At 47.4% G+C, this 27,112-nt stretch overlaps 2 protein-coding genes across 2 annotated transcripts in view; one reads left to right on the top strand and one right to left on the bottom strand.

Annotated features, from left to right (window-relative positions):
• lama5 (laminin, alpha 5) overlaps positions 1-27,112 on the top strand; it is a 90,923-nt gene that overhangs the window by 48,822 nt on the left and 14,989 nt on the right. Inside the window, exons 13-52 of the mRNA XM_041945610.1 lie at positions 100-237; positions 336-470; positions 1,141-1,275; positions 1,501-1,638; positions 2,389-2,441; positions 2,823-2,922; positions 3,035-3,087; positions 3,471-3,576; positions 3,663-3,762; positions 3,864-4,020; positions 5,321-5,450; positions 6,210-6,352; positions 6,636-6,739; positions 7,476-7,629; positions 7,723-7,886; positions 9,024-9,132; positions 9,344-9,441; positions 9,534-9,741; positions 9,846-9,972; positions 10,083-10,222; positions 10,520-10,635; positions 10,902-11,113; positions 11,272-11,473; positions 13,170-13,314; positions 13,414-13,554; positions 14,255-14,416; positions 20,097-20,204; positions 20,301-20,384; positions 20,571-20,801; positions 21,164-21,277; positions 21,388-21,518; positions 21,599-21,679; positions 23,078-23,292; positions 23,392-23,492; positions 23,570-23,753; positions 24,256-24,396; positions 25,471-25,622; positions 25,710-25,820; positions 26,342-26,453; positions 26,597-26,770. Of these exons, the coding sequence (XP_041801544.1) occupies positions 100-237; positions 336-470; positions 1,141-1,275; positions 1,501-1,638; positions 2,389-2,441; positions 2,823-2,922; positions 3,035-3,087; positions 3,471-3,576; positions 3,663-3,762; positions 3,864-4,020; positions 5,321-5,450; positions 6,210-6,352; positions 6,636-6,739; positions 7,476-7,629; positions 7,723-7,886; positions 9,024-9,132; positions 9,344-9,441; positions 9,534-9,741; positions 9,846-9,972; positions 10,083-10,222; positions 10,520-10,635; positions 10,902-11,113; positions 11,272-11,473; positions 13,170-13,314; positions 13,414-13,554; positions 14,255-14,416; positions 20,097-20,204; positions 20,301-20,384; positions 20,571-20,801; positions 21,164-21,277; positions 21,388-21,518; positions 21,599-21,679; positions 23,078-23,292; positions 23,392-23,492; positions 23,570-23,753; positions 24,256-24,396; positions 25,471-25,622; positions 25,710-25,820; positions 26,342-26,453; positions 26,597-26,770 (5,409 nt within the window). The remainder of the gene's footprint in view (positions 1-99; positions 238-335; positions 471-1,140; positions 1,276-1,500; positions 1,639-2,388; positions 2,442-2,822; positions 2,923-3,034; positions 3,088-3,470; positions 3,577-3,662; positions 3,763-3,863; positions 4,021-5,320; positions 5,451-6,209; positions 6,353-6,635; positions 6,740-7,475; positions 7,630-7,722; positions 7,887-9,023; positions 9,133-9,343; positions 9,442-9,533; positions 9,742-9,845; positions 9,973-10,082; positions 10,223-10,519; positions 10,636-10,901; positions 11,114-11,271; positions 11,474-13,169; positions 13,315-13,413; positions 13,555-14,254; positions 14,417-20,096; positions 20,205-20,300; positions 20,385-20,570; positions 20,802-21,163; positions 21,278-21,387; positions 21,519-21,598; positions 21,680-23,077; positions 23,293-23,391; positions 23,493-23,569; positions 23,754-24,255; positions 24,397-25,470; positions 25,623-25,709; positions 25,821-26,341; positions 26,454-26,596; positions 26,771-27,112) is intronic.
• On the bottom strand, positions 17,257-18,921 carry LOC121612607. Its single transcript, XM_041945613.1, has 2 exons — positions 18,262-18,921; positions 17,257-17,479 (listed from the first exon to the last, which is right to left on the bottom strand). The coding sequence occupies exons 1-2, from the start codon at positions 18,720-18,722 to the stop codon at positions 17,296-17,298; spliced, it is 645 nt and encodes a 214-aa protein (XP_041801547.1). The 5' UTR covers positions 18,723-18,921; the 3' UTR covers positions 17,257-17,295.

Raw genomic sequence — 27,112 nt, 5'->3', positions numbered from 1 at the left:
GTGCTGTTTGTCTGACTCTGTGTGTGTGTGTGTGTGTGTGTGTGTGTGCGTGCGTGTGTGTGTGTGTGTGTGTGTGTGTGTGTGTGTGTGTTCCTGCAGCCTGTCAGTGTTCAGGTCCTGGCTGTCTGGACGGGTCATGTGACTTGGTGACTGGTTACGGCGTGTGTCGGAGCGGTTTCCAGGGTTACGAGTGCGACCGGTGTGCCCCGGGCTACTTTAACTACCCGCTCTGCCAGCGTGAGTCACGTGTGGCTGCTGCGTGTCACACAGTGTGCAGTGATTGTTGAGTGAAACGTCAGTGAGAAGCGTCTGAAGGTGTGATTTTGTGTCTGCAGTGTGCGGCTGCAGCACGGTCGGCTCGTTACCTGAAGGCTGCGATGCGTCCGGTCGTTGTCTGTGTAAACCGGAGTTCCAGGGGCCTCGATGTGAACAGTGCAGATCTGGATTCCACTCGTACCCCAACTGTCAAGGTACACACACACACACACACACACACACACACACACACAGTCAGAACGCTGAAATGACAGCCTGATTAAACGCCTGGTGCAGCTGATCCCCTCGTGTTGTAATGAAAAGAGAGACATCCTGTTGGACTGAGCACATGTGGACTCACATGGAGAGACGCACATGGAAACGCTTCACTTTAAGCACCTTCCTATGAGGTGTTATATTGGCTCGTTAAATTTTACGATGCTTTATTGAGGTTTCACCTCTTCAGTGTAAAGTAGAATAAATCCAGCTGCAGAAATGGACACAATAATACAGTTATAAGGAGAGGAGACTCTGAGGTGTGGGACAGGGATGGTTAGAGGGTTCACTCTTTGAATCCCTGGACTGGGTTGGAAAACAGCAAACATGTGTTCTTCTCCCACAATTTGAAAGAACACTTTAGATTAAAGTGAAGAGAAGCAAACGTGTCCCTGATTTCCTCTAATTGTAATATGTTAAAATCAGTAGAACTTCTTGGTTCCCGCCAGCTAGCAGCACAACCAACATGCTAATGTAAAGCACGGCTTCATTTGTTGCCTAGTGGCCGCATTCGGTACTGCAGGATCACATGACGCGCACTGGCCCACAAAGACTTTTACTGGTTCTTATTTGTCCTCTAACAAGATGTCTCACTACTGCTCTCCTCAGTGTGCACCTGTGATCCTCGCACCTCATTGGACACCAGCTGCACGGCGTTGGGTCACTGCCACTGCCAGCCCAATTACAGCGGAGCGTCATGTGACCAGTGTGCTCCTGGTTACTATGGTTACCCAAGCTGTACACGTAAGTCACTGAACTTTGTTTTGTAGACGTTTCTGATGCTTTCATATTTCTCAGGAAGTAATTTGACCTGTTTGCACTTTGGTCTACACATGGACAAAATAATAGAAACACCTAAACTGTTTATTACCAAATGATTTCCAGACTTCGTTTTTAAGCCATCGGCTAAACAAACACTGACCAGGTGAGACAGGTAAATAACTGGAGTGTGTGATGTGTGTGTTGCAGCCTGCCAGTGTTCTGCAGAAGGCTCCCGTTACACCAGCTGTGACCAGGTGACCGGCCAATGTGTGTGTCTGCCCAGCGTGGTGGGACTCAGGTGTGACAGCTGTGCACACGGCTCCTACGGCTTCCCCAACTGCCAAGGTAACAACACACACACACAGAGCACATACACACACACACACACAGCACATACACAAGGTAAACACAGGCAAATTCTCATCTGTCTAACATAATGGAAGGGAGGTGTGACAGCTGCAGTTAATGTGACCTCCAGCTAATCACACACACACACACACACACACACACGTGAGTTAGCTAACTTGAAAAGTAGAATAGAAACTCTTGTAAACACATTCATGCATATTGTTGACATATTGTTTTTTATAGAACTTAATGAGAATCAGCAGCCAAGCTAATCAGCTAGCTACATGCTACTGTTGCTATGTCAGCTAGGCTAATTAGCAAACTCCAAATAACAATGGAAGAATAATGGTTTTTAAGTTAACAAAAGGTTTTCAGGCTTTAAAATATGAACTTCAGTCTCGCGTGTCTTCGCAGCAGCTGCAGGCCGTGTGTGTGTGTGATATCAGAGTTAGCTGAAGCAGTACGCTGCTGTATTGATACCCGACAAAACAAACGATTAGCCTGCAGGAAAAGCTCAGAATTGATGTCAGTGTGCTGGAGGAGCTGCTGTTTATTACAGTTACATACAAACAGAATGGAAGCAGGTAACAGCAGCTGATGAAGATGGAACCAATGAAATGCCAGCTAACTTACAAACATCTGAAATTACAGATATTTTGATATGCATACATTACGCTTACACTTCCAACGCGCACGGCCGTCCTCACAGTCTATCCGCAGTGTTTGTTCTGTCTTTGTCTCTTCCAGCTGGTAGCTGCCACCCGGCCGGCTCCGTCCAGTATGCGGTGCAGCCTCCTGTGGTGAGCTCTCCTGTCTTTATTTATGAAACTGCTCATGTTATGTTTTAACAGATTATATTAAAGAAAGCTGAGATAATTTCATCAGATATTTTATAGGTAGAGTTTGTTTTTTTTACATATGCAGCACATAGATATTAAACCTCATACTGTTTGGGAAATAGTGTAATAATGTGGTTATTTCTGGTGTAAGAGCAGGTATGAATGTAAAACTAGCTGTTCTCTCCTGACCCACATTGTAATTCTGTGGTTTTACTCTGCTTTTAAAATGTTGTGAATGTGCTGTTTCATTGTGTTCTGTAATGCTGCACACAGTGTCACAGGCTGTCGTAGCCCTGTAATAATGAATAAAATGGGTTTCTTGCTTTATTTCCACGCTCGCAGGGCCAGTGCGAGTGCCGTCCTCACGTGGAGGGCCAGGCCTGTGACAGATGTAAACCTCTGTACTGGAACCTCTCCCCTGATACTCCCGATGGATGCACCAGTGAGATGAACACACACATACACGTCTCACACGCTGCGTGTTTCACGCGTGTGAATGCAGTACATGCAGCTCACAGGTGAAGTAAAGTCTGTGTGTCTTCTCTCTCCTGCAGACTGTGAGTGTAACATTGCCGGTACTGTCAGCGGTGTTGCAGAGTGTGCACAGGTGAGCAAATTAAAGTGCAGTTCTTCCTCTGAAATGAACTTCCTTTCTATTTTTACACTTTTAAGAGTGATTTTTCCCTGAGTATTACATGCTGTGATGCAGTTAGCACGTGAATACTCGCCCTTGAATACTGAGCGGTTGGTGTGAAATACAGTCAGGTCTGTTTTTGAAGAAGTGTCCAAAAACAGAGCAGGTGTTCGATGGCATAATTAGTGTGTTTCACACACTGTTTGTACTCAGTTTGGTGTTGAAATTATGCTAATTTATTTTTGCCCGTTAATAAACAGCCAATACGATGATAGATACAAGCCTTTTTCTTAATAAAAGCCCTGTGAGATCGGTCTCTGTGCTTCATATTATCATGTTAATAATGTCTCTGACAGGAAACTGGTCAGTGTCACTGTAAGCCCAACGCTTGCAGTGGGACCTGCTCTACCTGTAAAGACGGCTACTACAACCTACAGGAGCACAACTACTTCGGCTGCCAGGGTGAGTGTTCATGAACGAAGCTTTGAATTGTTGCTTTCCCCTTCAAACAAAGCTCGAGCTCTGCGGCGCTGCCGTCTCGTGTTTAGGTTGCCAGTGTGACGTCGGAGGCTCAGCGGGTCAGTCGTGTGGAGAGAGGAACGGCCGCTGTCGCTGCAGACCCAACGTGGAGGGACCCAAGTGTAATCTGTGAGTTCCTGCTCCCCCCACATCATTTAAAAAGACCGTTCAGATTGTTCCTTTCTCCGGTCGCTCTTTCACCTTCTAATCTGATCTCACTGTGTCTGCAGGCCTCGTCCAGATCATTACTTCCCAGATCTCCATCACCTGAAGTTTGAGATTGAAGAGGGAACCACGGTGGACGGCCGGCCGGTGCGATTCGGCTACAACCCTCTGGAGTTCCCGGACTTCAGCTGGAGAGGCTACGCTCAGATGTCCCCCATCCAGGTAGGAACTTCTCAGCCCTCACCTTTGACCTTTACCATCGGTCCAGCAAAGGCACGAAGGGTGTGACAATGTCTTGCATCAGTTAATTAAAGATATTTAATCATGCAAACGAAAAGCTGCTTTTGTCTTGAAGGAAACTGTTTAGTTTTTTATTTGCCACGTATTGATTACACATTTATAGACTTGCAGGTGTCCAGCAGTGCAGATCAGCATACTTCTTGTTGATTGTTTTCTAACATATAAACCACAGTAAAAATTGTCTTTTTATATGTTTTTGATGAATTGTCTGTGTATTTGTGACTGTGGCTCGTCATTTCTGCTCCTGCTGCATGAAATAGACGGCACCGTGCTCCATGTCTGCATGCTGTGAGGACATTTAAAGAGACGTTTCTCTTTGATGGAATCACCTCTCAGCACACGCCTCCAAAGGTTAACATTTAGCCTGGTTTAGCATTGACTCGCTCCTCTGTGGGAGGAGGAGTGGACAGAAACAGAGAAGTGGATCTTCAGGAAGGATCCTTTTCTCAGCTGCTCTGGATGTTTGTGCTGGAAGGTGTTGGTCTGAAGAGAAACCCGTCGGCTCGTGTTTGGGGTCAAAGTGTCTTCTGAATGGTTGCTGGCTTGCTCTGAGTGGTGCAGCTGCTGGGGTTCTCCTGGTGTTGGTGTTCTCCACGTTCTCCTGCTTCTCTTCATTGCTTTTCTCTCCCTCTGTGTCGTGTCCCATCACCCCCTCTCTTTTCCCCGCCGCCTTGCTCGCTGGTCCCTCGGCAGTCCAAAGTGTTGGTGTCGGTGTCGGTCAGCGCTCCGGACCTCTTCCACGTGGTGCTGCGCTACACAAACTGGGGGGGTTCGGACGTTCTGGGCAGGGTGTCGGTCATAGAGGACGGCTGGAACTACTACTGTGGTAACTGTAAGTGCCGAGCTTCCTCTTCCTCCTTCTGGCCTTCTGTCCATCATCTCCCTCCTCCTCCTCTCCAGAGGGGGCACAGTGCAGGTTTACAAGCTGCGCCTCCTCACTGGAAATCTTCTTCCTCCTCCTTTCTGTTCCTGTCCTTCATACCTGCCCCCTGTCAGCATCTTGTCATCAGCTGAGACGATGACGGGATGACGGGGGGGGCGTGTGGTGGTTGGTGGTGTTGAACGGCTGTTGGTGGAGGCCTTCGCTCCTTCCTCTCTCGCCTTCAGGGCCACAGATCAGAGCAGAGTTCAGGGTTTTAAGACTAAGAGTTTGTTTCTCCCACCCTCCACACTTGTTCTTCTCTCCCCCCCCCCGCCCCTCTCCTCCCTCTGGACCCTGTAGACTGCAGTGAAGCTTCAGGTTTATGTGAACGAGGCGGACGTCTATCTGACTCGCTTCATCCTCAGATATGTAAACTCTGAGGGCGCCACCTCCAGTGGTAAAATAACAGCCTATCAGGTCAACCGCGGAGGTAGGTCTCCACCAATCACAAGACAGCAGCTGTGTGAGTGTTTGTGACTGTTTTAGAACAGGACAGCAGCAGCAGAGACGTATGTGAGAGTGTCTGAACTAGATAGACTGACTGACTGACTGACTGACTGACTGACTGACTGACTGACTGACTGATCTGCAGCAGCAGCATTACACACAGTGAAATAAGTGAAAATTAGTGAAACAGGACTATAAATAACAAACTATACATAATAGAATATCAAAATAGCGAGCAGTAAAAAATTATATACATAATAATAAAATAGCAAAAATAGCAAACAGTAGTAATGAAAAAGTATTGCACAAAAAGAGAGTATCTACAGCGAATGGCAGTGTGTAGAAAATAAAGTGCACCCTGACTGAGTTATGACCTTTGACACTATAATTGCATTTTTGTATTTTTATCAAATTTTAATGGTATTTTCTAACAATAATAATAATAACAATATGTTTTTATTTATGTATTTTCCCTCAAATGTATGTACAATATTCACTTTTCACTCTTTTTTGGTTGAATTTCAGTTTCGGTATCTAACACTATGCACTATGCGTGCGTGTGTGTGCGCGCGCGTGCGTGCGTGCGTGTGTGTGTACGTGTGTGTGTGTGTGCGTGCGTGTGCGTGTGTCTGTGTGTGCGTGCGTGCGTGCGTATGTGTGTGTGTGTGTGTGTGTGTGTGTGTGTGTGTGTGTGTGTGTACGTGTGTGTGTGTGTGCGTGTGTGTGTGTGTGTGTGTTCTAGGTTCAGAACAGTCTAAGCAGATCGTGTTTGCTCCCAGCGTGGAGCCGACGTTTGTCAACGTTCCCCAGAACAACTTTGTGGAGCCGTTTGTTCTGAACCCGGGAACCTGGACTGTCGTTATAGAGGCTGAGGGGATCCTGCTGGTGAGACACACACACACAGACACAGACACACACACACACACACACACACTGGGATACACTTCAGCCTCTAACTGGTGATGTAAGGACAGCGTTAGCACAGAAAGCCGAGTCATGTTTTGTTGAGTCAATGATTTGAATGGACGGATTTTTTTGACCAAAACTCCCACAAACACGTCGACACAAGTGAACTGAGTGCGTTTCGGTTTTCACTGTGAAGTCTGCACAGCTTGTATTTATTGATCATTTCCACAGTAACACTGCCGGTGCTGTGTTTCTCCTGCAGGATTACCTGGTCCTGCTGCCCAGCGCCTACTACGAAGCTCCCATCCTGCAGATCCGAGTCACTGAGCCCTGCTCCTACAGCTCTGCACCTGACGCCAGCCAGAGGTTCGTACGCACATGTATCATCAGTTAGAGGGGGGGTGAATACGGCTCAGACAGCTGTACAGTCAATACTGTATGAGGCTACAGCCAGCAGGCCGTTAGCATAGCTTAGCACACAGAGGGGAACAGCTGGCCTGGCTCTGTCCAGAGGTGAAACAAGTCTAAAACCAAGTTATGGGATGTGTGGGACTATTTCTTGGCCAAGTGCAGTGACCTTCTGAATTTTCCGCTGGTTGCCTGGCAACCTCATGATGACAACAAGACTCAAAGAATTCACTGCACCAGATCAAATAATAGTCATAAACAAAGCACTTTAAAAGCAAGCTGTACTCTTTCTGATAAAACATGTCATGTGCGGATATTGTTCAGAGCCAGGCTCGCTGTTTCCCCTGCTTTCAGTCTTTATGCTAAGCTAAGCTAACCAGCTGCTGGCTTTATCCTCTATTTACCGGACAGACAAAAAAAAAACACAAAAACAAACGAGCGTAGTTCTCAAAAGGTTCAACTGTTCCTTTAAACAAAATCTAGTTTTGTCATTCAAAATCTAATTATAGTCCTGACCGACTTCCTGAAAACCTCACGTTAAATTTTCATCTTTCCATCCTTGTGAGGACGTTCAGTCTTTCCGTCCTTGTGAGGACGTTCAGTCTTTCCGTCCTTGTGAGGACGTTCAGTCTTTCCGTCCTTGTGAGGACACGATGATCATCTTGTCTCTGTTGCTCTCTCTGTGTGTCTGTAGCTGTCTGCTGTACAGGTATCTGTCTCTGGACTCCTTCCCCTCCATCTCTGGCAACGACGCCAGCTGCGTCAACGACAACCACCTGCCGCGCCCCTGCCCGACGGAGAAGGTCACCCCGCGCCACCCGGACATGGCCGTCTGCAGTGGCTACGACGTAAGAGAAGGGAACGAGAGAGAAAGTGTCTCCTGATGTTCGAGAGGCAGAAACACCGAGGCTGAGAGAAACGTTTCCTCTTTTCTGCTGCAGATCAGCGTCGAGCTGCGAGGCCGTCTGCCGTCTCCAGGCGATCACGTTCTGGTCGTAGAATATTCCAGCGAGGAAGAACTACCACAAACTCTGTCCGTCGCCGTGAACATGCCGGGAGCTCGAACACACCAGCACCGCGTCGCCCTGCTGCACTGCAAGTACAGGTACGAAGAACACCTGTCCGGAGGAGCTTCTCACTCGCTTCCTGTCTCACTTTTAACGAAACGTTTTGTAAAGTTACTCTGATCTTTGCATTTATTCATGTGGATCATCAGGGACCAGGAGATGTTTGTCAAATTGTCTCATTTTAAAATGAGTAAATTCAGACCTCTGCTCGACAGGACAAACCCGGGACCAGTCTTACTGCTGCTGGTCATGATGGTAGACCTGCGGGTTGTCTGTGATTAACACATTTATCGTATGGAATGAAATCACATCGTGCTGGATTGAAGTTTATCATTGATGAAATGAAGCGTAGCTGAAGATATTCAAAGAAAAAACACATAAAAGTTTGTAGTGGTAGCTCCCCACTGTCTGACTGTCTAACACAGAACTGAAACTGTTGCACATTGAAAAGCTCGACACGCCCCCACACTTTTTAAAAGCTGGAAGACGAGGGGACGTTTCTGCACTGAGCAGTGAACAGTGTTAGAACATGTTCAGATATGTCAACACATTAAAAATATCGATTGTTTTATCGGTCGTTAAACAGATTTCTTCAGTTGAAAACTTAAAAGCATCCAGTTCATCTGAGAGAATAAAAACATTCTCAGCTGGTCATAATTCTACATGAAAGAGTTAAAGCAAGAAGTCCACAGACGTGAAAGATGTTCAGGTTCACCACTTCACACCTCTTGTTTATAACATTAGACGTGATGGGACATGATGCAAAGTGACTGACATGAACACAGAGTGTAGATGTGATGACGAGCAGTCGACAGGAGGATGAAGGCTGACGTCCTTGGCTCAGATGATGCTGTGTGGACTCGGTGTGTGGACTCAGCTGGTTCACATGTTACTGTGACTGTGCTTTACATCAACAGCTGTTAATCACTGTGTGTGTGTGTGTGTGTGTGTGTGTGTGTGTGTGCGCGCGCGTTTGTGTGTGTGTGTGTGTGTGTGTGCGCGTTTGTGTGTGTGTGTGTGCGCGCGTTTGTGTGTGTGTGTGTGTGTGCGTTTGTGTGTGTGTGTGTGTGCGTGTGCGAGTGTTTGTGTGTGTGTGCGTTTGTCTGTGTGTGTGTGTGTGTGTGTGTGTGTGCATGCGTGTGTGTTTGTGTTTGTGTGTGTGTGTGTTTGTGCAGCTTCCTGTGTCGAGTCGTGGCCGTTGATGAACAGAACAGAGTGGCCGTCTTCTCCCTCCCTGCCGACACGGAGATCCAGCTCATCTCCGACCGCGCCAGCTTCTTCCTGGTGAGAACGGCGCCCACGTCACATGACTGACCCAGAGAGGTCACATGACGAGCACGCTGGAGCAGCGTGGAAGGATTCTGTGTTATTAGACGGTTTACAGATTTTCAGGAGCGTGTTTTCATTCAGAAAGGACAGACAGCAGGGAGGAAGTGACTGAACCTGGTTTCTGTGTGGACGGTTTGAGATCTGTGTGTTTCTTCATTGTCTGCAGCACAAAGTCTACCTGGTGCCTAAAGAGCAGTTCACTATGGAGCAGGTTGAGCCTAAAGTCCACTGCATCAGCACTCATGGCCAGTTCTCACCTGACAGGTAAAGGAACACATAATAACCCAACACACCTTCAAAACGACTTTATAAATTATATAATATTCAGATTTTTCTTCCTTCCCCCTCTGCTGCAGTTCCTCCTGCGTCCCCTCCCGCTTCCAGACCCCCTCAGACTCTCTGGTCCTGAAGGAGGGCCAGAGCTCCTCCGTGCAGGAGCCCGTCCTGGCCTCCCCCGCGGCCGCTCCTCCTCTGCACCTGAGCGACGAGGCACCCTGGACGGGAGGAGAAAGACCCCCCCACGGGGCAGATAACGGCGACCACGTCCGGCTGGATTCACTGCAGGTACAGACGCTGATGGAGGACGAGAGGGTCAAAGAAAGAAATCACCTTCATCATTCTTATTGTCGTCTCTCTTCCATCTCTTCCTCCATCGTCCCTTTACCCAGAATGCAGCGGTGTACTCGACCCGTGTCCATGCTCTGGGGCGTTACGTCTTCATCCTCCACTATCACCAGCCCCTCCACCCCACCTTTCCCGTGCAGGTGTACATTAACGGGGGGCGGATCTGGCAGGGTAAGAGCTCCTGGGAGTGTTCGAGGCGGCGGGCAGCGTCGTCCCGCACGACGCGACCATCAATAAATAACCGTCGATAACTCGTCTTCGTTTGTGTTTCTGTGCATCAGGCCACGCCAACGCCTCCTTCTGTCCCCACGCTTACGGCTGCCGTAACGTCCTGGTCTCTGAGAACCAGATCATTCTGGATGTGACCGACCACGAGGTCTTCCTCACAGTTCAGATCCCTGCTGGCAAGACTCTGTGGCTGGTGGGTCTGACCGCTGTGTAACAGATACGTTTAGTGGTTTCCATCCTCCTCTTCCTCGTCTCTTTATCATCTTCTCATTATTTCACAATAAAAGCACCACATCTAGTCGAGTTGTGTGTGAAAAACCTTCTCAGCACATTGGCTCTAAGTCATATAAAATAATAACAAGACATAAGCAAAAGTTACATCATCTTGTTGATGCTCCAGCAGTTGGAAGATTTGATCTTTTCTCCAGAATCTTCATCCCTCTTCCTCCTGCTCTCTTCCTCTCCCTCCTCCTCGGTTGTGTCTCCACAGGATTACGTGCTGGTTGTGCCTGAGGCGAGCTACAGCTCCAGCTCCCTGAACGAGGAACCTCTGGATAAATCCTACGACTTCATCAGCAACTGTGGCCAGAACAGCTTCTTCATCAAGTCAGTGTCTGAGCAGCAGAGGAAGCTCGCAGTAGAACTGAACATGTGTTTTTCTGTGACGGTCAGCACAGGAAGTCTCTGTGATGGGACGAATCTGTCGTCTTCATGTTTCCATAAAAAGTGATGAAGACTTAGAAGATGTTCTTACAGATGTTTTTAATCAGTAATCTAACACTTTTATTTTCTTAGAGACTGATTTCATTTACTTATCAAGCGTAGTGAAAATGCACTGAGTGACTCTTCCTCTCTCCTCTTCCTCCCTCCAGCCCTTCCTCCACCTCTCCGTTCTGCCTCGGCTCGGCGGTGTCTCTGTCCGCCTTCTTCAACAACGGGGCGATGCCCTGCGCCTGCCACGAGGTCGGAGCCGAGAGCGACACCTGCGAGCCGTTCGGCGGCCAGTGCCGCTGCAGGCCGAACGTGATTGGCCGAGACTGCTCCATGTGCGCCACGGGCTTCTGGGGATTCCCCAACTGCAGACGTGAGTGTCCGATCGCCAATGATCAGCTTCAGTCACGCTGATTGCACACGTATGCATCATTTATTCCTCGCAGAGGGCGACAGATCGGCGCTCAGTCAGGCAGGAAGTGGAACCAGACTTTCTGTGACTGATCTGTGTCCCTCCCGTCTTTCCTCCAGCCTGTAGCTGTGGCACGAGGTTGTGTGAACCGGTGACCGGCGACTGCATCTGCCCCCCGAGGACCCTGCAGCCGGAGTGCACCCAGTGCGAGCCCCAGACGTTCGGCTGCCACCCGGTGGTCGGGTGCGAGGTCTGCAACTGCTCTCGGCCGGGCGTCGCGTCCCCCGATGTGAACTGCGATACGATCAGCGGACAGTGCAGGTACGACAAGACAAGGCAGAGTCAGTGAAGATTGATTACTGCTGGTGTGCCTCAGGGTCGTTGTTTCTGGCTCGGTATCAGAGGCAGATCCACCGCCCCTCCCCTTTAAAAAAAAGCTGCCTCTCATTTCCTCCCGGTTTTCCTCTGAAGCTGTGAATCATCTGCTGCTCCCCGCGCAGCCCCCGCCGTGTGATGGAAAACAAGATTTCTGTTTGAGCAGGTTCAGCTCTCAGCTGTCAGGCCTCCGTTTGGCCTCCGTTTACCTGAGAAGGCAGTTACTTCTCTTCTCTTCAGTCTCCTGACAGGATCTTGGCTCTGACTCTTCCAGGGTTGGTTGCCTCTGTTTGGCCAGATTTACCTGCCGACTCTTGTCTGTGTGTGTGGAAGCTGCAGGTTTGAGAACGTGTTGTCTCAGTCAGCTGTGGTTCTCCAGAGAACTGCCAAGGACACAGCAGCAGCCTGTCCTCGTCATCGTCCTCAGCCTCGTCCTCGTCCTCGTCCTCGTCTTCGTCTTCGTCATCGTCATCGTCATCGTCATCGTCCTCAGCCTCGTCCTCGTCCTCAGCCGCGTCCTTGTCCTCAGCCTCATCCTCGTCATCGTCCTTGTCCTCGTCATCATCCTCAGCCTCGTCCTCATCCTCGTCCTCAGCCTCTAGTCATCGTCCTTGTCCTCGTCCTCGTCCCCTCCCTTATCCTCAGCCGCGTCCTTGTCCTCATCCTCGTCCTCGTCCTCGTCTTCGTCTTCGTCATCGTCATCGTCCTCATCCTTGTCCTCGCCCTCAGCCTCGTCATCGTCCTCGTCATCGTCCTCAGCCTCGTCCTCGTCCTCAGCCTCAGCCTCGTCATCATCCTCGTCATCGTCATCGTCATCGTCCTCGTCCTCGTCCTCGTCCTCGTCCTCGCCCTTGCCCTCGCCCTCGTCCTTGTCCTCAGCCTCGTCCATGATCTCACGTCTGCAGATGTCATGTGACTCTTAGCGAGAAAGCGAATCTGTTTATTTCCTGAAATGTTGAACTATCGATCCTGAGCGACAGCAACCTCAGAGCACAGGGGGGTCGCTAAGAGACGACAAGCTGTCCGAGCTGTGACCCTCGGCCTGATACACAGACGGTCCAGTCAGCTGCAGCGTGGATGTAAAAATTAACGTGTTCCCGATGACTGAACGTTAATGAACACAGCCTTTCTCTTCTCTGCCATTAAAGACACTCCGGTTGCTTTTCTCATTAATTCTAAGCAGCTGAGATTTGACATGTCCCCCCCGTCTCTTTACTGTCTTTACTGTCCTCTAAACCATCTGCCAACTCTGTCCTCTCCAAGTCTGTCCATGTTGTCTCGCTGTAAACATCAAGGCATCCACAGAATCTCACACACACACACACACACACACACACACAGAGGAATGTGTCAGCTTTGTCTGGACAAGACGAGGATGTAAAGGTGAAAATATTTCTCTGCCTAAAGGCTGCCAGCATTTGGCATACACACACACGCACACGCACACGCACGCACACGCACACGCACGCACACGCACACTCACACACACACACACACACACACAGCTACCAGTGTGTGTAAAGTATTTATCATTATTCAGACATTTGTGATGGATAATTGGAAGCGATAAAGATTTACTCTGCTGCACATAAAGGTCAAAGTTTGTCGCTTCATTCAAACATTAATAACTTATTTTTTCCAGATGTAAAAACAACATCGTCGGCCGTCAGTGTGACCGCTGCGCTCCCGGTTTCTATGGTTACCCCAACTGCAGGCCATGTGACTGCAACGAGGCGGGAACTGAGGAGGACGTGTGTGACTCCTTCACAGGACAGTGTCTCTGCAAGGTGGGCACTCGCGCACGTGCACGCACGCGCACACACGCGCGCACACACACACACCGTGCACTCGCAGTGTGTTCTAACCTGCTGCGCCTCAACCTACAGGAGAACGTCCAGGGGTCTCGCTGCGATCAGTGCAGAGTTGGTACGTTCCACCTGGACCCCACCAACCCGAAAGGCTGCACCAGCTGCTTCTGCTTCGGAGCCACCGACCGCTGCCGCAGCTCTGACAAAAGACGCACTGAGGTACTCATGTTTGTGCTTCCAGACCTCACTGACCGTCCACTGATGGTCCACTGATCAGCTTTGTGCAGTAACATCCTGCTGTTGATGATGGTGACGCTTCTTTAGTCATTGTGATGCAGTTAACAGAGAAAAAGGTCCAATTAGAGATTGATTTTGCTTTATAAGAAGTTTAACGACTGTTTCAGGCCTGTGCTTCAGCCACACAGATCCACTGAGGCCCTTATTGTTACCAGCAGCACTGAACAGTTATTACTATGAAGATTATTTTCTCTAGAAAACAGCAGAGCCTGAGTTCACATCTTTAAAGGTCCAACAATCCAAAACCTTTAAAATATTCCATTTAGATAGATAGATAGATAGATAGATAGATAGATAGATAGATAGATAGACTTTATTTATCCCAAGCTGGGAAATTGCAGAAATTTACACCGATATAAAATATAATCATGACCGAGGAGCTGGAAACAGCAGAATGACTGAAACAACTTGTTGATTATGAGCGTAGCTGCTGATTGTTTGCTGTTGATCAGCTGATCGATTCATCAGCAGTAGATATTGGATGTTTCACTCACCTGTGCTGCTGTCGTCATGGTTCTCACTCTGAGTGAAAGCGTTTCATGTCCTCTGGTGTCTCTTGTATCTGAACTGACTTTGAGCTTTTCACGTCTTCGCTCTTCTGCGTCGCTCTCCTCTCCTGCAGATCATGAACATGGAGGGCTGGGTGCTGCTCGGAGCAGACAGACAGGAAGTGGCGGTGGCGGTGTATCCCGGTCAGGACCTCGTAGAGGCGGACCTCAGCGACGTGCCGGACGTCTACCAGGACCTCCACTGGCACGCACCCAAGACTTACCTGGGAGACAAGGTAAGACCCGTGAAGGTGGAGGGAAAGAGAAGAAGAAGAAGAGACTCAGTGAATTCAGTCAGAACAGTTTGCTCATCGCTCACGAGCCATTTGAGGCAAAAGAGTTTGATAATGCGAGTAAACAAAAACAACATTAAAACAGTGTCAAAGTACAAATATGACAAAAATATAAAGACACAAGGCGGCTGGTCAGAATGATCCAACACAACATAAAAACATGGCAAAAGACACTCGGTGCAAACATCAAATACTGCGAAAATATGTAAAAACAGACAGAACAGAAAGACTCAAGAACGAACACGAGGAGACAGAAGGAGTGAAAACATGTCTGACCCCATCACTGGCATCATCTCGTTTGTCTAAACCAAGCTTTCATCATGAAAGGGTCACACTTCCACTGCTTTCACGTTCAGCAGCGACCCACACGGTGCATGAGCTCGAGTTTTCCTGCATCGCAGGAGGATCTTTGTGCTGCAGAGATCAACGAGTGACAGTTTATTAAATACACTGGAGCTCGTGATGAGATGTTTCCACACATACAGTGTCACCACCTTCAGTGTCTGTGCTCCTAACACAGCTGGAGATGAGCAGCTGGGGGTCGTTTACCGAATCAATCTGCATCTGCTGGTTAAAAGCTGACTGAGATGTTTCTTATGGATGGAAAGGTGTGACTCCATCAAATGGAGAAGATTAGACAAAAGATTATGAAATCCAATACATGGCTCATGTAGAGAGAGACGGAGGATTGATTGTCATCGTTTTCCTCCTCGGGGAAGAACCTGAACTGGATAAAAGCCTGTTCATTCATCTTCTGTCTGAATGTGATGTTTGATTTTAGGAAACAGGTTTATTTGCTTTCTCGCTCGGAGCTTGATGAAAATGATCGATGCCTCTCTCACGTGTCTGCTTTAAAGGGATAGTTCGGCATTTTACACATTAATCTGTATGGCATCAACATCTACAGTCTCGTGCTCTCACACTGACTTCGCCCCCAAAGTGTCCTCTGAGCCGAGATCTGGCCACTTGTGGTCAGTGCGAAAGTAGTTCCGGTAGGTTTCCTGGGGCCAGAGAAGGCACACGTTTTTCCTCTCAAAACAGCACTCATTCGAATCAGTGATTTATTTGCATAACAAAAGACGTCAACCACAAAACGTCACACCTCGTAATCGTTTGGGTCTAACTTTATCCCAATTGCGATCAATGCGCGCTGTCAGTGCTAACCGTTGTGTGCGAGCCAACTGATCTCTCGTCAGTGTACGATGGTGTTTACAGAGTGCAGACGACGCAACGCAAACGAGCTAGTTTTAGAGCTAGGAGAAGGAGAGAGAGAAGAAGTCCACCGGCTATTCTTTATTTGGAAAAACGAGATAGAGACATGGTGCGCACTTGTGCATATCCAGGCTGTACCAACAAAGATGAGAGTGGGTCTCCTCAAACATTCCACCGATTCCCTTCGACGAATGTAGCTTTGAGGAGACTTTGGCTACTTTTCTCTGGGCTTGAACGTGGAGCTCACCCAACTACCGAAGATGAGAAAGCTTCGCGTGTGCAGTGACCACTTCAGCGAGGACGACTTCCAGAAGGACAGACAAAGAGACGTATTTTGAAGAGCACTGCTGTACCTGCACCCCAGGTAAACAAAATTGTACCACATATTTTCTATAGCATCCGTGTATAGTCTTCTGGTGATGCACCGCGGGCTATGCGAGTGCAAGCACTGAGATATATTCTATCTCAGTGAGTGAAACATATTCATCTATCGGTGTCATGTCACCAATGATGTTTCACATACATAATATGTTGGCTACACTGTTATTACAATGGTCAGAAACTAATTACTACGTGGAATGTGCATGGTTTCTATGCGTGTACGAGAAGTCCATGACGGCGTTGGCTAGCATAATGAAGATAAAGCTACCCTTGTCAGATTCTAGACTGGAGAAATAACGGCAGCACCCAGCATATGTTTGAGCTAAAAATTCCACAGATTTTATTTTCAGATTGTCACATTTTAAAATTTGGTAGGCTACTAGAAGAATTTCTGACATTGGGACAAATGATGCACCCTGCCCGTGTAATTTGGAAATCCGTCCAAAAAAATGACATGAGAAGTCGAAGCAGGCACTTTCTGAAATCAGACTGTAGTCTAGCTGCTAGACATTGCCTGCTAACAGATAATGTTTCTTGATTACTTATCTGAGTAAAAAGTAGACCAAGACCATTTTGAAAACTCTATATAACTGTTTTTTTTCCCCAGGAAATGTAAAAAATGTTATACAAATGAATTACATCTTAGTTTGCCTTTCTATTTTAGAGATACCTATTTGTAAGCTCATAAATGAGAATTCGCACAGCATCACAGGACACACATTACCATATTGAGTTTCATATATAATGATCATACACCATCCTATCTTGTGTGTGCGCCCCCCCGCCCCCGTTTCCTTTTTCCTAGGACAAGAGAGATATAATGTCTTCCATTCACGGCAGTCAAATCAGTGGGTTGCAAGAAGACTGTATGAGCCAACAACACAGGAGTTCCCGAAAGATTTGGTGGAGAAGGTCATCCAATGACGGCTTGACACCAATGTGAAGCTCGGAGACCCAGCTTTCCACATACATCCTCCAGTCATCATACCAGCCAACATTGCCCCAACACCAAAGCCAAACAAGGCTGAATTGGTTTCAGCACACAAATCACGCTTTCATGAGACACCTGCCACTGAGAAAGATGACTGAGACTGTATATACATATATTGTCATAGAAGTGTGTTTATTTACATTGTTTATTTACATTTGTGTCTTTACATTCGTTTTGTATTTTTAGAAAATTGCACGTCAAAAAGAAATTCACAGTAAAGCTTTTGATTTTTAAAATTCTAAAACAATTGCAGTGCATCATTTGACTCTTTGAAACCAGCATATTGTCCACTTGGTGATGGATATGTTCTTCTTATTAGCGCCACCACGCAGGAGGGAAGAACTCTTCTGTTGCCAGGACCAAGCGTCTGTCCTTTCAGAGCCCATTCCATTATGATGCGATAGGCGACCAGCCTGTACTGTCTGAAATGCAAACAGAAAATAAGTTTATGCACATTAGATATATGAAGTGTGTCAACATTGAGTAAACTGCATAGTTATTATGGTTGTATATAAACACATTTTGTTTAATTGACAACACAGCAGTTTGTCAGGAAGGTATCTTTATTTATGCACCAGCATTTCAGGCTACTGTGAAATAGGTATCCTTATGTGTTTTTATACATCTCAGAGAAAATGTCCTTTATGAGTACACTTTGGGCCACGGCGACATAACCCTTAGAGCTCTCTTGACATAATATGCATAAGGTAGGTCTTGCTTTATGATTGAAGGGCATTCATGAGTAGGCTGATATTGAGACACAGTGATGCTCAGAAGTAAATTTTGCTTCAAGTATGATGATGAAATGAACATAAATTACTTTAGGGATGCACTACATTATGTATTTATATTCATAAGTGCCACCCATGACATGGTATGTATAAAACTATAATTAGATTCATTCAATGTTGGATGTGATGACTGTAGGTCGCACTAGCCTACTGCATGGCTCAGAATAATACAATATAACGCCATAGAAGCAAGCAGCTTTGTAAAAAGTAGAAGTTATCTTACTATTTTATTGACAACACCCATACTATCACGTTGTTACAACTACAATACCAAGCTGCTGGTGTTGTAATAACATTTGTAAGAGTACTTCTACGTTATACAACTCGGTGTAGGCTACAATTGAGCACTTGTAGGCCTACTGTAGGGTATAAGGCAATAGCATCAAAATAACAGCATGTAGACAAAAACTCACTCTGCAGACAACTGGCCATCGGGTCCAGCAGGTTTGGGGCGCTTTTTCCAGTTTATTTTCGGGATGTGGAAAAAAGTCTCGAGGACACCAGCATTCAGGATTGCAGGCAAGTCGTTGTTATTGGCGATGCAGACAGCTGCTGATGCGCCAACCTCCTCATCAATGGAAAGGTCCTGCATGCGAGGCATTACGAGGTCCCATTCATGGCAACAGTAGCACTCAACCTCGGTCTGCATAACTTCGCACTTGTTGCACGTACACCACCTTGTATCAGTCACTCGAGGTCTCGCAGCTGCGGCCCCGATTTCACGTTCCACATCTCTGCTCGCCATCTCTCTCTCTCTCTCTGCCCGTTCTACCTCCATCTGATAGAGTTCTGCATCCGTATATTCGGGTTCATACAGATATCCTTCTGGTTGTGTGCTGAAATCATATTCTTCGTCGCTGCTGTAGTCAGACATGGTGTAACTAGCTTTCCAAACGCTAAACTGTGAATGAAACACCTGGCTTAGCTACCTGTCACGTATAGTGGCGCCTGCGCGCATTGATCGCAATTGGGATAAAGTTAGACCCAAACGATTACGAGGTGTGACGTTTTGTGGTTGACGTCTTTTGTTATGCAAATAAATCACTGATTCGAATGAGTGCTGTTTTGAGAGGAAAAACGTGTGCCTTCTCTGGCCCCAGGAAACCTACCGGAACTACTTTCGCACTGACCACAAGTGGCCAGATCTCGGCTCAGAGGACACTTTGGGGGCGAAGTCAGTGTGAGAGCACGAGACTGTAGATGTTGATGCCATACAGATTAATGTGTAAAATGCCGAACTATCCCTTTAAACATAAAGCTACAGCCAGACGGTTAGCTTAGCATAAAGACTGGAAGCAGAGGGAATCATCAAGCCTGGATCAGCACATAAACCCCCCCTTAAACCGTAATTACACAGATTAAACAAGACACATACAACGTGCCAGTTAATGAGCTCAAGAGGTCCTTATGAACCAGACTGCTTCACCGTTTCCAGTCTCTATGCTAAGCTAAGCTAAGCTAAGCTAAGATCCAGGAGACTGGTGAACAGTCTGAATGTGACAATCAAATCATGAATCTATGAAAGAGTGGAAAAGATTCCTGCATTAATACAGACAACTGCTTTTTATTAAATTAAATTCTGATTTATTCATATCTCGTCCTCCGCTGAAGCTAATTTCCTGTTTGTTTGTTTTTCTGTTCACTTCATCTTTATTCTATTCTGAATGTGTCTTTGTGTGTATCCTGGTGTTTCTTCATGTCTTTTATAGCCTTTTTGTTGAAACACTCTTCACAAACCTTCAATCCCTGACTCAGAGTGGAGACAGGAGCCTGGAGCTTAGCTTATCTTAGCATACAGTACAAACAGTACAAACAGCACACAACACAAGCACACCTGAACTAGGCAGACGTATCTCACCTGATGATCCGGGGGCTCAGACGAGGCGTTTGGATACAGATCAGTGTTTCGTCTACACGTTGGAATCGGCAGCTTTCATGTGGGACTGAGCCAGCGTGAGTCGGCGGGCCGACGGTGCCGTTTTAATTCCCAGACCGAGTCCCGTTACGCTTCGTAGAGCAGCTTCAAATGTCAGCTCTGCCGAAACCTGCACGGTTACTGTAGAAACCAGAGCACAGGTCCTGGATCTGGTTTCAGTCTGAATGTAATCCATTGTTGTCTGGATTAGTATCATGAGATTAAAGCTCTGTGTCTGCCTTCGTGCTTTATTTCAGCCTTTCTGACTCATCGCTGTTTGTTCTGTTTATGTTTGTGTGTTTCATCTTCATGTCTCATCAAACCACCTTCCAGGTGTCATCGTACGGAGGTTACCTGAGGTATCGTCTCCACACTCAGCCCATGAGAGGCGACGTGTTGTCTCTGCCCGCAGAGGCCTCCAGGCCTGACATTATCCTCAAGGTACCAAACGCACGCTCGCATCACCTGAGCCTCGATTCAGATACTCAAACAGTAACAGACGGTCAGTCACACACTTCCTGTTCTCGTCCTCTGCAGGGAAACCAGATGACCCTGGTGTTCATGGAGAGGGAGTACTCCTCACCTGAGGAGCCTCACCTGGGAATAGTTCACATGGTGGAGGTGAGTTCAATAAGAACCTGAAGATCTACGTGCATTATGTTTGTCAGAACAGACGAATTAGTCCTTGATGCTACGAGATAAAATCTGAATCATAGGATGTCCTCCTCCTCCTCCTCCTCCTCCTCCTCCTCCTCTTCCTCCTCCTCCTCCTCCTCCTCCTCCTCCTCTTCCTCCTCCTCCTCACAGGGAAGCTTCCGTCACGCTCAGACCGGTAACTCTGTCTCTCGGGAGGAGCTGATGATGGTCCTGGTTGGTCTGGAGTCTCTGCAGATCCGAGCCCTGCACTCCCAGTCGGCTCACTCCGTGTCGCTCCGCGGCGCCGTGCTGGAGGGTGCCGAGAACCTGCCTGCCGGTCGCCATGCCAACAACGTGGAGATCTGCATGTGTCCCGCCAACTACCTGGGAGACTCGTGTCAGGTGAGAGACCACCACGGATTGTCCAGGTCGTATATTATTAAATGATTAGCCTCGTGTTGCCTTCACAGACCTTCAGATTTTTTGGTTCCGTCTGTTTATTTTGAAGCGAGTTGTCGTTCTGATGAAGAACATGTTCTGAACGATATGAAGAAAGTTATAAAACACCTTTCAGATCTGATCAAATCCAGAATATAACAAGAAAAAAAGTTGAGTTTTAGACAAAAATATTCTGTTTTCAATAGAAACAATTTGAATAAAGAAGCTGGAAGCAGAGAATATAATCCAGAACGAGCTGAACACGTTAGCCATCAGTCGATCATCTGTTATCAGCCCTGACTCACTCTTCTGTCTCCCGTCTGTAGAAATGTGCTCCAGGCTACTACAGAGACACGGTGGGCCTGTTTCTGGGGAAATGTGTTCCCTGTAACTGTAACGGACACTCTGACCGGTGTCTGGACGGATCTGGACTCTGTGTGGTGAGAGTTTCCAACGATCGCTCTTTTACCTTCCTCTCCGCCTTCACATCGTCACCTACCCGCTCATAGATTACTCACCGCCAGCCGTTGTTTTCCCCTCTGACCGTCAGGGCTGCCAGCACAACACAGCCGGTGACCACTGTGAGAGGTGCCAGGGCGGTTTCCTGGGCAACAACACTCTTGACGGACAGGCGGTGTCATGCTCCAGTTGTCCCTGCCCGCTGAGGGTCCCGTCCAACAAGTCAGTCCAGTTTTACTGTCTGACAAACCCCTGATGTCTCACTGAAACAGACGTAGTAATATTGGTTTGTGTGTGTGTAGCTTCGCAGAGGGTTGTGTGCAGAAAAGCGACAGGATGCAGTGTCTGTGCATGCCGGGTTACGCTGGACCACACTGCGAAAGGTAAACAACCTCCTCGACACAGTGTGTGTGTTTTTTTTTTTTTAAACTTATATTTTATTGATTTTCTCATTTAAACAACACAAACAGAACGTAGTGTCAGTTTAATCACTTTCAGTCTTCATGCTGTTTTTTGTAGACGGTCCATTTTTCCCATCTGCTCTCGCATAATGATTGTTGCAGTTTTCTAATATGTGTGAGTCTCTCCATAACGTGGATCTCATCAATGATCTCCATCCAGTTACTCCAAGTAGGGGGGTCTTCTTCATACCATTTACTTGTGATGGCTGTCTTGGAAGCTGCCAGTAAAATCTTAATCAGATACCAGTCTCTGTGTTGGATGTTTTCTCGAGTTACATTTCTAAAGTATAGTACTCTGCACGTTTTAGGCAGCTCATATATCTTTTTCATCTCCTTCCACACATCATTCCAGTATCTTGTTATTTTGGTACAATACCAAAAAATATGTGTGTGACCCACATTCTGGGAGGTCTGGCTTTATTTCTTTATTAAAATAGTCTCTGACTTGTAAATACATGTAAAAATCTTGATGCTCTAATCCATATTCCCTTCTTCATTTAGGAAAGCTTTTGATTTCTTTTTTTTCAATTACTGTGTCTAATATATTCAGGCCTCTATTTGAACACAGTGTGTGTTTGCACTCAGTACGTCCACATGCAGTAAGTCAGTGCAGGAAGAAGTATTCAGATCCTTTGCTCAAGTAAAAGTACTAATACCACACTGTGAAAATACTCCAGTGTAAGTAAGAAGCAGTATGCAAAAATCTGAATAAGAAAAGATGATGCATCATGAGCGCAGTCGTCTCCTGTCTGTCCCCATTTTCAACACTGACACGTCACTGATGGACTGATGGACTGATGCTTGTCCACATCAGAGCAGCTGCTGCTAGATTTCATGTTTCAGCCTGATTTTACTGCTCGTCTTAATCTGCTCCAGATCTCTCCAGATCTCACAGAAATGTGTCGCTGAGACAAACACAGAGCTCTGAGAAAAGCTCTTTTTAATGTCAGAACGTGCAGAAAGTATGTCGCAGGTGAAGAACAGGCTTGATGTTTACTTACAAAATAACCAGTCTTTAGCTGTGCTCACCTTCACTATACAGACGTTAGAGGTTTATTATCTAGTTTCCCAGAGATCAGTAGAGCATTGTATTCTTTTATGAGAATTTAATAATTTACTGGATTGTTGATTGATATCTCACAATATTATAAAATATCATTTTATTTCATGATGTCATTAAAATCTTTACAGATTTAAACTTTGCTGTTGTTTCTTTCATAAATATAAGAAATATGTCTTTAACAAACTGAGGTGAGATAAAGAAAAAGCTGCATAACCACAGTTTTCTGCTGCGTCATTAAACTCTGGCCTCTACCACAGGTGCGCCCCCGGTTACTACGGCAACCCCATGGTGCTCGGCAGCAAGTGCCAGCTGTGCGATTGCCACGGCAACACGGACCCCAACATGCTGTTCACCGACTGTCACCCGCTGACCGGCGAGTGTCTCAGCTGCATGCACGACACGGCCGGGCCTCACTGCGACACCTGTGCACCTGGTTACTACGGAGACGCCATCGCCGCCAAAAACTGCACCAGTGAGTTCAGCTTCTGTTAAATGAAGAAGAATGAAGGCGGTGATTCGCTCAGCAGTAAGTGGCGGGTGTGTAACGGTGTGTTCTGTCGTCTTCACACAGAGTGTAACTGTTCTCCATGTGGCACCGAGTCATGTGACCCTCACACCGGAGAGTGTCGCTGTAAAGCAGGAGTCACCGGGCCGCGCTGTGAACGCTGTGTGGTAAGAGTCTGACAAACAGACAAACCAGGTGAGCCGCCACCTGTCGGACCCCCGCCTGAACCTGTTCTGTTTCCCAGGACGGCTCGTTCGGCTTCGACTCGTGCGCCGGCTGCCGTCAGTGCGACTGCGACGCCTCTGCGGCTCTCGTCCGGCCGTGCGACCCTCAGAGCGGTCAGTGCGCCTGCCGGCCCGGAGTCAACGGGCCGAACTGCAGGCAGTGCGCCCCCGGACACTGGGACTACGGCCCCGACGGCTGCAGGAGTGAGTGACAGCACACAGCCACACACTGCAGAGCCTGCAAGCTGCACGACGGCTGCACCGTGACAACGATAATGATAGTTATCTTTATTAACACATCACTTCACGGTCTTCGTCCTGGGTCATATCCCACTCAGAGGTCAGGTAGACGGCATGAGAAAGGGAGGGGCCGTGACGAGCTTTTAAAGACAACTCAGTTCTAAAATAAAATGGAAGCTGGTAAACCAGACGTAATGTGGTCGCCTCTCCTGGATCTCTGAGTTCTCAGGCATCTGTAAACAAAGATGGATGTCTGGTTGCAGCAGGTAGCAGTAGCATCAGTAGCATCAGTAGCATTGTAGCATTAGAAGCTAGCAACAGCAGCAGAACTCAAGTAGCATCCGAACATTTCCAGCGATCCTCAACTGGAGCTTCTATTTAATCATTATTATTAAAGTCAGTCTAAAATCAGGCCTCGTGCACACGTGGACATGTTTTTAGTGAACACCTGTGTCACCCCCCCCAGAGTGCGACTGTAGAGGAGGTCAGTGTGACCCCCGCACAGGAGAGTGCCGCTGTCCTGACGGGATGACCGGGAAACAGTGTGACACCTGCTCACAGAAATACAGCGTCCCCGTGGACAGCCGGCACGGCGTGCACTGTGAACGTGAGTGACACACACACAGTGACACACGCGCACACACACACACACACACACACACACAGTGAAAATTCATCATGTTTGAAGGAGGAACAAAATATCAGGAAGCCTGTCTGTCTCTCTGTCTGTCTCTCTGTCTGTCTGTCTGTCTGTCTGTCTCTCTGTCTGTCTGTCTGACTGTCTGTTTCTCTGACTGTCTGTTTCTCTGACTGTCTGTCTGTCTGACTGTCTCTCTCTTTCTGTCTGTCTGACTGTCTCTCTGTCTGTCTGTCTGTCTCTCTCTTTCTGTCTGTCTGTCTCTCTCTCTGTCTGTCTGACTGTCTCTCTCTCTGTCTGTCTGACTGTCTCTCTGTCTGTCTCTCTCTCTGTCTGTCTGACTGTCTCTCTGTCTGTCTGTCTGACTGTCTCTCGCTCTGTCTGTCTGACTGTCTCTCTGTCTGTCTCTCTCTCTGTCTGTCTGACTGTCTCTCTCTCTGTCTGTCTGACTGTCTCTCTGACTGTCTCTCTCTCTGTCTGTCTGTCTCTCTGTCTGTCTGACTGTCTCTCTGTCTGTCTCTCTGTCTGTCTGTCTCTCTGTCTCTCTCTCTCTGTCTGTCTGTCTGACTGTCTGTCTCTCTGTCTGTCTGTCTGACTGTCTGTTTCTCTGACTGTCTGTTTCTCTGACTGTCTGTCTGTCTGACTGTCTCTCTCTTTCTGTCTGTCTGACTGTCTCTCTGTCTGTCTGTCTGTCTCTCTCTTTCTGTCTGTCTGTCTCTCTCTCTGTCTGTCTGACTGTCTCTCTGTCTGTCTGTCTGACTGTCTCTCTCTCTGTCTGTCTCTCTGTCTGTCTGACTGTCTCTCTGTCTGTCTGTCTGACTGTCTCTCGCTCTGTCTGTCTGACTGTCTCTCTGTCTGTCTCTCTCTCTGTCTGTCTGACTGTCTCTCTCTCTGTCTGTCTGACTGTCTCTCTGACTGTCTCTCTCTCTGTCTGTCTGTCTCTCTGTCTGTCTGACTGTCTCTCTGTCTGTCTCTCTGTCTGTCTGTCTCTCTGTCTCTCTCTCTCTGTCTGTCTGTCTGTCTGACTGTCTGTCTGTCTCGCAGCGTGTGACGGCTGTGTCATCGTCCTGTTGGAGGATCTGGACAAAATGAACAACAGCTTCCGCTCAGTCGCCGGTCAGCTGAGCAGTCTGAACGCCAGCTCCATGGCCTGGGCTCAGCTGCACAACCTCAACAAGTCTGTGGAGGACATGGCTGTGAGTGCACGCACACACACACATGCACACACACACAAACACACGCACGCACGCAGTTAAACTTAACTCATTTTCCCATGATTCCAGCGGGCCATAGAGAACTACAACAGCACGCTGGATGACAGCAGGAGTCGGGCCGACATGCTGGACGCTGAGATCACGAATATCAACGATGACATCAATGAGCTGCAGGACAAGGTGAGGTCATGACACACACACACACACACACACATTCACTCTCTCTCTCTCACACACTTTCTCGAGCAATCTGAATTCATAATTACATATTAATGATGATTTTCTTTTATTTAACTGTGACAAAATTCTCTCCAAGATATTGTTTGAAATTCTAATGTTTAAATAAAGTTCTCTAATGTGTGAGATCATCAACACTAGGATTGTAGAAAACAGAATATCACCTTTTTCCTGTGTTTTCAGAACATTTCTGTAAGTATAAAGTGATAATAAGACACAATGCTCTGATAATTATTGAGATATTCATTTTGCTCACATGTCTCAGCCCTTCTCTATAACACAACACAGACAGTAAGAAGAGTTCAATAAACAACATTTCTGATAATATCTTCTGCCTTTCATGTTTGTAAAAGAGCAACAACTTGTGTTTTCCTTGTGTTATGAATAATTACCTGCACAAAGAAAGAAGACATGTGTCTGTTTTCCCGGAGGACTGACAGTGTTTCGTGTTGTGTTGCTTTCAGGTGACGGCGATGAGCGACAGGGTCGGTGACCTGCAGAACAGTACCACCAACGCGCACCAGAGGGCGCAAGACCTGCTGTCCTTCATCAACAACATCACCGTGAACTTGAACGGTAGGACGGAGGACCGCCAGTCCTTCAGAGTGAAAACATGATGATCCGCTGAAACACAGACTGTTTTTCTCTTTATGCTGCCGTCTCACCTCACAAAAACCACAGACCAGCTGATGGGTCTTTTATTGGTGACGCCTCCACAGATATCATGCAGATGGCGAACCGCTCCTCGCTGAATGACACGGAGGCGGAGCAGGACGACGGCGAGCGGGAGAGGAAGATGAGGGAGGTGCAGGCCATGCTGAGGGAGATGAGGTACAGGAGCTGCGTGGGACAGAAGAAGGTGGCCGACCGGGAGAAGACGGAGGCAGAGAAATGTAAGTTTATCCACTGATCGATCGATGAATTCCCCCCCCAACACTGACCAGGAAACTTCCGATGAGTTAGTCACAGGAGACACAGTCAGAGCTAAAATCTGATCTTAACTTAAAATCTGTCTGTGTCTTATCTTATCTTATCTTATCTTATCTTATCTTAAAAGGCTTAAACCAGAATGATCCCAAAACTAACCAATGCAAAATGACTCACATTGGAGGAGTGATCACGTCCTCAAACTCAGCTTCTGTGTCCTCTGTGTCCTCTGTTTCTACTATGTCCTGTGTGTCCTCTGTTTCTACTGTGTCCTCTGTGTCCTCTGTTTCTACTGTGTCCTCTGTGGC

This window comes from Chelmon rostratus, chromosome 10 (genome assembly GCF_017976325.1).
Source record: "Chelmon rostratus isolate fCheRos1 chromosome 10, fCheRos1.pri, whole genome shotgun sequence".
Classification (NCBI taxonomy): Eukaryota; Metazoa; Chordata; class Actinopteri; order Chaetodontiformes; family Chaetodontidae; genus Chelmon; species Chelmon rostratus.
Note: the sequence above shows the minus strand (reverse complement) of the source record. Positions and strands in the feature narration are given on the sequence as shown.